Source organism: Vidua chalybeata, chromosome 4 (genome assembly GCF_026979565.1).
Source record: "Vidua chalybeata isolate OUT-0048 chromosome 4, bVidCha1 merged haplotype, whole genome shotgun sequence".
In the NCBI taxonomy this organism is placed as follows: domain Eukaryota; kingdom Metazoa; phylum Chordata; class Aves; order Passeriformes; family Viduidae; genus Vidua; species Vidua chalybeata.
This window is the reverse complement of record NC_071533.1, coordinates 47,379,319-47,391,423: the sequence shown is the minus strand read 5'-3', so window position 1 is coordinate 47,391,423 and position 12,105 is coordinate 47,379,319. Positions and strand designations below refer to the sequence as shown.

Here is a 12,105-nt window from a genome sequence, read left to right as displayed (position 1 = left end):
TTATTTGTAAAATGATTGCAAATTTTTATTAGTACAACTAGAAAGAAACACGTTGGCTTGACTGAGTGGCATTGCTTCCATTTGGAGATACAGCTGTGGTAGAAGCAAAACCAACAAATATTACCTTACAGTGAGGCTACACACCTGTGAGACAAAATGCGTAATTGTGATCATAGCCGTTGTGTCAGCACACAGGAAAAGGCTTGATACAGTAGGAGGAGGAGCATGTTTGCCTATTTCATGTGCACACATAAAAAACCCAGTATAAAAATACATCTATAAAATTACAAATTTCCTCTTTACATGGAATGTTGTGTCAGACAGAGTCGTGGGAAAGGATAAGACCCAAGTGCTCCCTCCTACAGCCATCTGGGATGGGGTTCAGCCTGGAATTTGTTCGGACTGCTTCCATATAGGATGGGTCTGGACCTTATGTTTAAGCAGGACTCTCCCTCATTTCCTGGGAGAGACTGCTTGGAAACTAGTGGTAGGCCAAATCCAGGTAATTAAAGTGTGTAGTTACATGTTATCATTTGGTAATGCTAATATCTACTGAATGATTTTCTGTACTCTGGTGCTTTACAAAATTCAAAGCTGCTAACCACCGACCGTATCTGGTGGAGAGAAGCCAGGCTGGGTTGCTTATTCTACAGCAGCACCTCTTTGGAAAACAGACCTGTCTGACACCATCCAGCTGGCCCTAACAACCACTGGGCCACCTTCTCCTCAGGGAACTCTTGAACCAGCTCCAGGACTCAGAGCTTTTCTGCCCTACAGCCACAGAGAGCCCAGCCCCAAAGGAAAGCGGAAGTGAGGACTGAGAGCTCCAGCCTCCATATCCTTGAGGCAAGGACATCAATAACCTGCTTCAGCTGTAATCTACTTGCAGTAGCTAAACATGGTCACAGCTGCTTTCTCTCATTTATAGCTTGGGCAAGAAGAGTATTTAAGTCTTACATCCTTAAGAAACTAAAAGTAAAAAAAACCCAACAGTCAAACCTAGCAAAGCCTTGAAGAGTTTTCTTTCTGAGCATGAAACAGTGATTCAATAATCACTTCAACAGTTTCAGAATCCATAACATAAATATTAAGTATTTATTAATATTCATGTCTATAGTGCAGTCTAGTGTGACTAATGTTCTAATGTTAGCAATGTTTAAGGAGAAGATACGGAGATAAGAGATAAACCTTCATGAAAGCAATAGATCTATGGAAATGAGTTGCAACGTGATTCATAGTACCTGAAATGTCCATGCGTTAGGTCTTTATGCATGTTTCCACATGCAGCAGTCATGCTATTGACAAGGCCCTGCCGTGCTGTCATGGGGCCATGCCAGAGGTAGCAGAGAGGATTATTATGTGCCTTAGGCTGGATTCACAGGGGACTAGGCACAGCACTCAAAACACAAACTTTAAATGCATTGTTCCCTAGAGGAATTTGTCCTGTAATCCTCAGATTCCTGACTTGTCCTATTCTGGCCTCCTAAAAGCTGATAGCTGTGTAGAACATCATCTACAGCAGTTGATAGGACACACTTTCCCTCTAGCACCATAAAAAGGTGCCAAGCTCCATCATCTTTTCCAACGAGATGCTCTTGGAGTTAAGGCTTAGTGTCTTACTACTGCACAGAGCACTCAATATCTGGCTGCAAAGCACTTGAGCTGGGCTCCTCAAGCCTTTGCTGGTAAAGCTTGTTGTACTTTTGCATCTGGTATTTCTAATACTCATTTAATAGAAGCTGGAATCCCAAGCCTTCTGTCACTCATTTTATTTCTGCTTTTTCCTTTTTCCCGAATATTTTATCTTGCTAGTCAAAATTAAACTTTAAATGCAAGGTATAAGAAGAGACCAATAAAAATTAACCAGTTCCCCAATATTTGGGATGGTGCCCACCCTGCATCTTTTGCATTTTAAATTTACATTTTTTATCTCTCACAAGAGGCCCAAAGTAGCTGACTCTAGGACAGGAAACCATTGCAGTGGTATTGCCAACCCTCTTATACTTTTAGAGGGCTGGAGATGGTCAGTGCATGCTTTGTATGCTGAACACATCATACAAGGTGGGGAGGAAAGCCAGTGGGGCACAGGTTTGATAAACGCACTGATCAGTGTAGTGCTGCTGAGACATGGGTGTTTCCTGGACACATTAGGACATTGGAAGCTTCAGAAAATTAAGTGCTAGAGGCTGTCCAAAGAGTCTGAACAATAAAGTTTTGTCTCCAGTGCCTCCACTGGTAGTTATGAGTCTGTTGGCCTACTGGTTCCTCCATCACCCCAGAGACATGTCCAGTCTGGCTCTGGGAACAGAAGCTGTGGAATCAGGACAGTACAGGCTTATGCCCATGCAAACTAACCACCCTGAGGGACAAAATGCACTAGCTCAGGCACACCAGGAGCATATGGCTACACCCCTTTGGAGACCTGCATGTGTGCTTTGATGTGTCCTGTGCCACATGGACGTCCAAACCATCAATCTCTTCCACACCCTCCAGCATGTGGTATGGCCCTGTCAAGAGTTGTCCTTGTGAATGTATGTCCTGCACTGCTATAAGAATGCACAAAGTTCCCTCCTCATCACAAGACGTGAGTGAAAATGCATGTGCTACTAATTGAATAGTATTAAAATAGGTTATTTTTAAAAGTTTTTCTAATCTGTGCTACTGCTTAGTTTTAATATCTAAAAGGCAGAAAGTGGTTGATTCTTTTCTTTTAAGCTTTTTGCAGTGTTTAGAATAGCACCACAACACAGTTAAAAGAAAAGTCAAAAGGATTATTAATTCTACCACAAAGTATATTCATGAGCAGAGGATTTACCGGTAACATACACTGCATATTCCATTGCTCCACAACAAGAATAAACAGAGCTTGAAACTCCTTTTCACGGAGTTTCTGGACTGCAAAACCTTCAGTGTTGAATGGCTGATTCCTTTTTTCTTTTGTCTGTCAGCACAATTCTCACCATCTGGAGTTAGTTTAGCAGAAAGGTGTGGATGTATATTTGTCTTTCAATCCACTCAATAAAATGTGACACGTTACTGTAAACTCCAGGTCCCAAAACCTTGGAAAAGCAGACAGAGCCCCAAGATGTTAAACCAAACAAAGTCCAGCGCCCGGCAGTATGCTCGCACACAAGTGGTCCTCCACTGTCACCCTGCAACAGGAAAGTTAAAAACAGTCCATTATACACGTGGCCAACACTCGTCATTAAAGCTGAGTCACATTTCCTACAGCCATTTGCCTTTAGCAAATAACTCAGCTGTAAAAACCTGCTGCTCTGCTGAACTGTGTAGGCACACACAGCATTACCAGTATTTATTACCCATTACATTTGTACAAAAAGTAACCTGCAAAAGGCTCATACAAATGAAACATTTAACTAATACAGATAAACCCTAGAGTCTTCAAGCAGCATTTCGCTATGAAGGTAAGTTATTGACACCAATATTAACAATAATAGTAATAATAAAAGTTGGGTTAAAGTACATAAATAGACAGCTGTCATTTCTAGAATAGATAAAGTATGCTACACCTAATTAACATCACAATATTTTGATTCCTAAAAGCAATTTTGTTTCTGGAAACTTTCTCCTTACAGAGAAGCCTACCATGCACGAGTCCACGGTGCCAGATTCGTAGCCTGCACACAGCATCCTGCTGGTGATGATTTTCATGTCAAAATATGACTGGCATTGTTCTAAGGAAATTATGCGAACCTCTCCTTCTTGAAGCTTGAAAGGCACTGAAAAACAGAATTAGGTGTTTACACAAATTCACAAATACTTACCTATTATGTCTCTGTGAGGTACGACAAACATTTCCATTGGGATACATTATAAACATTGCTCTCTATGTATGTATTAAATGTAAGGAGCACTATGTGTTGCATTCTGGAGAAGGACTAAGCACATGGGGACTGGTGTGACATTTGCTGTTTATTGATTTATTAGCACCTTGATGTGCTGCAGTTTGTGACTTTTAAGATGGGGGCAGTGGTGGCTTGGAAATAGTAATGTGAGAGAGGTAGACAACAGGTTTGATTCACTGGTCCAGGGCAGGACCTCCCTGTTTCTTGGTGTCTGTCATGGTAAAATCTGGTAATAATCACAGCCATTTTGGTTATGTTTGGGTAAATCTGACTTACAGAATGTACCAGGAAATCAGGACTTCAACCTAATAAAATTATTGTAGTATTTTCAAGGGACAATAGAAGACCTCTTCCAAGCAATGAATGAGCTGAAATTCTAATCAAAGTTGTTCTACCTAGGGTATGTGGTACTAAGTGCTATGTAGCCACGGTGGGTTTTGATGCTTCCTAGCATAAAACCTTTAAAATCAACTCTGACCACATTAGAGAACAAATAAACCAGTCTGCAAAAACATTCTGTTGGAGTTTTTTCCTGACATCATATAGAGGTATTTTAGATGGGTAGAGATACTAGTAAACAGCTTACCATTCACATATCCAATTTAATTTTTACCACATCTAAACTGGCCACTACAACTGAAGTTCCACTGAGCAATACGGAAAGGAAGATTTCCTCACCCAGCGTACGGAAAAGCCATCCCTAGTAATTATTATAATAATATCAAAGGATGAAATATAATGGCTAGTGCACTAAAAGTGTTGGGGCCAGGCTAATTTGCATACTATTCATGCAGAATCATTTTGCCTGAACAAAGATTTACATAACACAACAGTTCTTGTCAAAGACTGTGGCAGCCCCAAAACAAGAAAACACACTAACGTTCTGATCAGAGATACAAAAACAACATTTGTGATTGTGGAATAAATTGTCTCACAAGTACGAAATGATTCAGGACCCAGTTCTTCCAGCCTGTCTGCCAGTGCTTCCAGTGCCTCCAGCTTTCTCTGAGCTAAGAGTGTTTCCCCCACACTGATGAGGTGGTACCTTTGCAATACCATTCTGAATGCAACTTAGATGGGTAAAATCATAACTAATGTGGGGGACTTTCTTGATAGAAGTTTCCAGATCCTCAATATTTTAAAAAATCAAGTCAGTGTCTAAGTATTAAGGAGCATAAATTGAGGCTGCTGCTTGAAAAAGCTAGGCCATAGTCACAGCTTGATCCCTTCAAAAGTAGTTACACTTCCCTAGTATTTACTAAGCTCCAGTAATAGTACAAATGGATAAAAGTTGTAACAGTATCACTTATTGGATTAACTCAGTAGAAGCTTCACATGTTTTTCAAAAGTCACAGAAATACTCTTAAGCTTACTTTTGTTGCCCATGTGTCCCCAGCCTGTGATGTAGCAGTAGGTGTCTGGTTGAACCAACTGGCTCTTGCTGGGCAAGCAGACAGGTCTTACATAGCTTGTCTCGTTGATGTCCTCATCTAGTTCCACAATGCTGATATCATAGTCTACAACTGCTCTGTTGTAGCGTGGATGGAGGATGATGGTCCTCACTAGTCGGGTCTGCATGAAACTTGATGGATGATCAAGATTGCTAATCCCAAACACTACTTTCCAGACAGCTGCATTTTCTCTCCTTTGTAAAAAGAAAAAAAAAAAAAAAAAAAAAAAAAAAACCACAAAAAAACAACAAGGTGAAATTTCAGTCAAGGTCCTTCCTTTAAGCTAAAATACCCAAGATATTTTTTTTCCCTTTATGCACACTGCACTTTGCAAAGCATGCAAATACTACAGGAAGAAAGCAGATATTTATGCATTATTCCTTACAGCAAAGATCTGAGCGACAGAAGTCAATGCTTTCCATTTCCCTCCTCCTTGTAACCAAACACAATAAAGCTCACTCCATCAGAAGATATGCATTAGTTGCTGTATTAAAGCCTGTCAAAGTCATCCCTTGGATCCTTCCCAGCGTTAGTTGCTTGCATGCTCAGTGGTGGGCATGTACAAATTTTGCTAGGGTGAGAGAACTGTTCAGCAGTCGGCTGCTGACAGCAGTTAAGTCTCGCTGAAAACCCTAAGGACCTCCTCAGGACCTAAGGAGTCTCACATAAGCAATTTCATTGTGTGAATTAAATATTTTATGATAGCCATGGGAAAAATCCCTTCTTTATTCAGCATTCAGTCTGTGCCAAGATACTTTCTATGTCTAATATCAAAGGTTACTTGACTCTTAAATTTTTTTGAGACTCTTTTGGTAAACATCAAGACCACAAAGCAATGATACGTATGGTATGGGGGGGGGGGGAACACTGAACTATTGTCTGTTGAGAAAAGCCTAGATTTTATGAAAGGCTTTGAGCCTGTAATCTCTCAATCCTAACTGGTCACAGGATTAGTTGCAGGTTCTTTGTGGTTTCTAATTAATCTGTGATGCTAAAAGGTCTCTAAAGTGTCACCATTTTTCACAACTGCTGAAAGACAACTCCATGTAACTAAGCACCTTTGACAGGACTGAAGCTTATTCAAAGCAGTGTAAGTAAAAGCATGCAAAATTTCAGCTTTTTCACAGTGCTCAGCAGGATTTTAATTCCTGTAAAGAGATTCAGTTGCTAAATCAAGACTATGTTTATCTTAAGATAAATTCTTAAATGGATGAAAATTCTGGCATTTCAGACTGTAATGATCATCTTAGCATCATGATCAATTTGTGAGCTGCTCCATAAAGTTAGAGAAATGAAGTGCTGATATTATTTATATACTATTGTGTTTATGACCACTGTAAAATAGCATTGCCTAGAGAAATAAGTAGTCAGCCAGAATGCATTTTCTTACACATAAAAAAAAACCTTTAAATGTTTTGGATGCTTTAATGTAATGCATTTCAAAATGATCTTGACAAAACTCTAGTAAGACTATAGTAAGAAAACTCACAAACAACACAATGTTAATGCAGCTCTTTCTATTTATGCCCTCTACAAGTATTCATGGCTATTTGTATAGTTTTTATGTGGTCCTTATGATTTGTATTCCAAACTTCACATGAGTTTTACAAAATGGAGCATTTTGTATAAAGGACCACAGCACTTTAAAATCTCTTTATATTGTTGTCTTATCTGACAACAAATCTTTGGTTTGGGAAATCTAAAAAATAATTTATGTAAAAAAAATTGTGAATTGTGACATCAAGAATGGTCTTGCTGATATATATTGAGCTTACAAAAAAAAAAGTTCTTACAAATGAAGAATTTCAAAATGTCAGGCTTCTGGGTACATCCCCCCAATCCATTCAGAAAGGCAGAAGAGGAATAAGTTCATATCACTTCTCAGTCAATTATTAGACCAGAATATCTCAGTACTTTAAGGTCTTTCGAATATAAATGTGAAAGAAACTTGTTAACAAGTTATACCCTTAACTCACAGGGATATTATGCAGCTCTACATGAGGAGTAAATGAACAGCTCCAAAATGTAGTGGCACTTTTTCTGCATTTGACCAAACTGCGAGAATTTTTACTTTATAATGTGACAGTTGAGAGGAATTTTATCCAGGAAATTCGACAGCAGTCCAGTATTGCTGAAGAATCAACCTCTGTCCCACCCTTTATTTTAGATCACCAGAAAGTGTTCTTCCCAAGGATAGGAAATATTCCAGCAGTATATTTAAAAATAGATGGAGAAAGAAGAGAAATTCCTTCTGGATCCAAAATCTGATAAAATGCTCTTGTTTGTATTATACAGGTTTAGCAAACTGTTAATTTAGAAGGACAAACACCAAAGAACTCAGTTTTTCAGAAATAAAAAGACAAAATGTAATTTTTTACTGAAAAAGGGAATGACTATGTGATATAAAGAAGTATAAGTTCAAGAGAATCTTGCTTAACATAGAATTTCTGCTGGCTTAAACACAAAGAAAGTATTTTGTGCAGTTTTAAATAATTTCCAGTGAGCAAGCACCAGTTTAAAGCACAATTAAGCAACCATATGCCAGAGAAATACTTGTAACTACAGCAGAAAACACTTGTTTACATTTTCTTTAGAAACCCAATTTAAAAACCTTCATACAAGACAAAAATAAACAGGTAATAAAGCACCCTCTGAAATCTGTGATTCATTAAAAAGAAATACTGGTTAGCACCAAAAAGCTGGCAATCATCAAAACAATTGCTAAGACATGTAAACATCCTCTGCACTCCAGACTGTCCCTCCACCATGGCCTCTGATACCAGGAGGCATTTAGTTGTTAATACTGACTTATTAATGACTGCAATCTTAATAAAAGAGTGGACTATATAAAAAAAAAAAAAAAGGCAGTGACTTCAATATGTCATCTGCACTGTGAGTAAATAGTCACAGTGTATTGAGTTGCTCTTTTTACCAGTGGCCACACCATTTCTTCAGAGTTTTTTCTATGCTGGTACAGAGGATGCTTTTTTAACCCATGGCAGTTGTATGACAGCTATTAGAATTAGTGCTTTGGTCTTCTTCCTTTTCCTGTTTCCTGCTGAAAGTCAGGGCGTCTTCATTTAGCTTTCATCAGCAGAGATGGCAGCAATGAATAATAAAACAGATGAAAACCTACACTGATGCTGGTTTGTACCTTTTTACCTTCTCTTTTAGTCTCCTAAAACCAGGTCTCTGTGACTGGCCGTTCTGCAAAGGTCCTCACCTATGCCCCGTGTGTTTGGTAGAGGGAGAAGGACTTGGTAACTCACACGTGCAATATACGAGCAGTAAAACGTCTGAGCGCTCTCACCCCTCGAAGCAGTGTGCTACTGTCAGGACCCATCTCCTGGCAATGAGAACGCAGCCGCAGATGTGCCCGCTGGGCTCGCTCTGCAGGGAGCACTGCCAGGGCCAGCGGCCCGGCCGGCTGGTCCTGCCGCCCAGGATCCTCTTGCTCATGCGGGCGGCGGGGCGGCGGCCGCAGTCTGGAGGAACAGCAGCGCGTTAGTCGGCACCGGACTGCAGAACAGCTGCGCACAGAGCGGTGTCACACTCGTGAGATCGCCTCGTTTACTGCACTGGTTAGCCTAACCACCGACCAAGGCAAAGCATCAAGCCAAAGGGTTTGATACACAGCAGTGTCAAAGACTGAGCCACTTTTTGCATCCCTCTGTATCAAAGGATTTGCTCTCCGGTTATTAATTTCGCCTGGATTAGCCTGAAATATTAACCAAGACAAGTTTGGAATCTTGACTTCCTTTTGCTCAAGAAGTTTCCTTATTTTTTTTTTTTTTTTCCCTTCTAGCTAGCAACACGTTAGGTGCACTTCGTATTATCCACAAGAATTGCTTCTGGAAAATCTGCTCAGCTAGTAACAAAGTTTTTCTTAAGCCAGGTGTGCGGTTAATGTCATGCTGTTTACTCAGCTACACAGCAGAAAACTCACTTTGCCTGCAGAAATTACTAAGGGAGAATATTTAAAGATCTGAAGACATTCTAGTACTTTGTCCATTACACTTTACAAGCCACTACCACTAGAAATTACACCAGATTACCACCTGCCAGTTACTGGTCTAAAATAATCTTTCACTTTGTTTCACTTTCTTTTCTGGATTTGAAGGATGCCAGGCTTTTTATTTATTCTGTTTATACTCAGTCTAATTTAGAGAACAAAAGAACACCACCAGTTTCTGCAAGTAAGCGTGCCAAGGGAGGATATGCTGCCATTGCATGTATCTGGGAATTCAGTGCTGAAGAAATAAAAGAGCCACTTTGCTTCTGCTTTGACACGTCTGTCTAAATATTGAAACAAAATATGGTGGAAATCTCATTAATTGATTCATTTTGGTAATCTGAAAATCAGCACAGGTATTGTATTCATTGCTGTAATCCATTGCTGTGTTCATTTAACTTCATAGAGTAAGCAGCATATGTCAGAACAAAATACTTTCAATGAGCTTTTTGGAAGCTTCTTTGAGCTTTTGCCTTTCTCTGACAAGTAGCAAATGTTTTGATTAGTTTCCCAAATTTAGCTCCTGTCTTGTAATTCCTTTTCCCTGACTCAAGCTACTTCATAGCTCAAGTGTTCTTCAGCAAAGCTTTTCTTGTCTGCAGAACATGCTTTCATCAGAGATGAAGAATTTCTGCATTTTCAAACCACTTAAAATTGCACAACCTGCTGTGCCAACAGACTTGGTCCATAAATTTCTACTTCAGGTTCTTCTGTCCTCTTGAACTTAACAAACAGATCACAGCTTCAGCTCCCAGGCAGAGAGTCTGCTAACCACTCTGCTGGTTAAGGATATTTTCAGCAGGAAGTTTTATCCAATTACTTTTTGAAACATAACTGCTGACAGAATTCTTTTTGTGGTATCAGAAATGAGCTACCTTAACACACAGCATCCTAGTCAAAAATTAAGAAAAGCTGATGAAACTGAGTAAAGTAGGGAAAAATAAACTCAGTGCAAAATTAGATGTTGCAGAGGTCTAGTAAAAATTTCAGAATGAATCCACACTAAACATCTGCATTTTTAAAAGTGATTTAACACATTTTGAAAAATATCTATTTTATAAGCACTTCTCTCTTACCTTCTTTAGTGCAAAAGAGAGCCACTTTGCTTCTGCTTTGACACGTCTGTCTAAATATTGAAACAAAATATGGTGGAAATCTCATTAATTGATTCATTTTGGTAATCTGAAAATCAGCACAGGTATTGTATTCATTGCTGTAATCCAGCTGTTAAAAATTCCCTCAAACTGTAAAAAGACACTCAAGGAGCTTCTTATGCCAGATCATCCATGGCTTCCAGCATCTGCCTGAAGATAATGCAAAATATTAGTTCAGCTTTACAATACATTTCATGAGTAGGTGTCGTATATTTTGCAGACTACTTTGCTCCCTGGGTGTGGATCCAGCTCTGAGGTCAGCTGGGATGCACAGTCTGCCAAGTTCTTATTTACAGCACCTGAAAGCACAGATTGCCAATCTCCTCTTCCTTACACTCAAAGGACAGGATTTTCTTTGACATGCCTTTACTAACAGATGATCTTTCATGCCCTAAGAGTTTGGCTATTTTAAAAGAATCCAGGAAGTCTGCAAAAGTAGGTATTAGAACAACAAAAACTTTATACTTTCTGTTGAAAATCTGCAGATAAGAGAGGGAAGAATTAATTTTTTTGTCAAGGGAGGAGAAATCACAATTGAATCAGCAAGCACTGTTGCACAACTATCTGACTGCCTTTTTATTTCCCCAGGTTTTTCATTCCTACTGTGTACATGCTTTTCTGAGGCAGGTGCAGAGCTGAATACACAGGTCATTTCTTTGCCAGGTAATTCTTTGCAGACTTTAATCCCAGCAGGTTGGTAGTATCTTTAAAACTGCAACCACCTAAAAAGAGGTGACATTTCATGTTAAATCATAGATACTATTGTGGGCAAAACACCAGTGTCAGCCAGCCCACCAGATTACCTTGAATCTAGAATTTAACCAAACCTTTGTCCCTTACATCGCATATACCTCATTCATACACTGTGAAAATCAGTCTATTTCTCTTCCTGAAAACTCAGTCCACAAAATTATTTTTCTAGATATAGTAGAGATAGACAACCAATTTCAGGAAATTAAATTTTGTGCACAATTTTGACAGGTAAAGAAAAATACATGGAATATAACTGAGACCAGCCATGCTTGTGTTTTACATTTGTTTCTTTGACTTACCACACAGCCAGCTCTAAAACGAAAACTTTTAAGCTTTTATGTGTGCACTGCCTGCACTGTGCTGTTCCCTCCTATTAAAACTTATGATTTAGTGGTGCATTTGTTAGTTCTTGGCCAAGTTCCTATTAGTTCAGAAGCTTGGCAACTCCTTTAAACATACAATCTACTCCACTGCACAAAGGTTTTACATGCTGCAGCTGACCCAGATGAATACAGCCAGACTGCAGGGCTCAGGAGCACTTCCCAGTCATCTGGACTGGATGCCTTCATGCACCCTTCCTCCTCAGCTTCTCACTCCTTGTTATCCATTTTCTGAATTCAGGGGGACTGGAAGATCTGTTTTCTACATGTATCTTTCATTTATGCTATAGATTTAACAATAATCCTCATTACTGATGCTTTCCCTCCTTTAACCTGCACTTCAGGCAAAACTAAATCTTTTGAGACTAGAATTTGTAACTCAGAGGCTCCAGATCCGTTACTTCGTATGTTTCCTAGCAGACCTCTTTCAAAACTGTCCAAAAAGTACCTTGAAATTTCTGCTTTGCACTTTAGTGACTAAACAGAATA

At 39.3% G+C, this 12,105-nt stretch overlaps 1 protein-coding gene across 4 annotated transcripts in view; it reads right to left on the bottom strand.

Annotated features, from left to right (window-relative positions):
* CORIN (corin, serine peptidase) overlaps positions 1-12,105 on the bottom strand; it is a 128,160-nt gene continuing 116,055 nt past the window's right edge. For all 4 annotated transcript variants that reach the window (XM_053941949.1, XM_053941948.1, XM_053941950.1 and 1 more), the window contains exons 18-22: positions 10,406-10,455; positions 8,628-8,802; positions 5,240-5,511; positions 3,607-3,740; positions 1-3,152 (exon numbers count right to left, since the gene is read on the bottom strand). In XM_053941949.1, the coding sequence (XP_053797924.1) occupies positions 2,970-3,152; positions 3,607-3,740; positions 5,240-5,511; positions 8,628-8,802; positions 10,406-10,455 (814 nt within the window). In that variant the 3' untranslated portion in view covers positions 1-2,969. The remainder of the gene's footprint in view (positions 3,153-3,606; positions 3,741-5,239; positions 5,512-8,627; positions 8,803-10,405; positions 10,456-12,105) is intronic.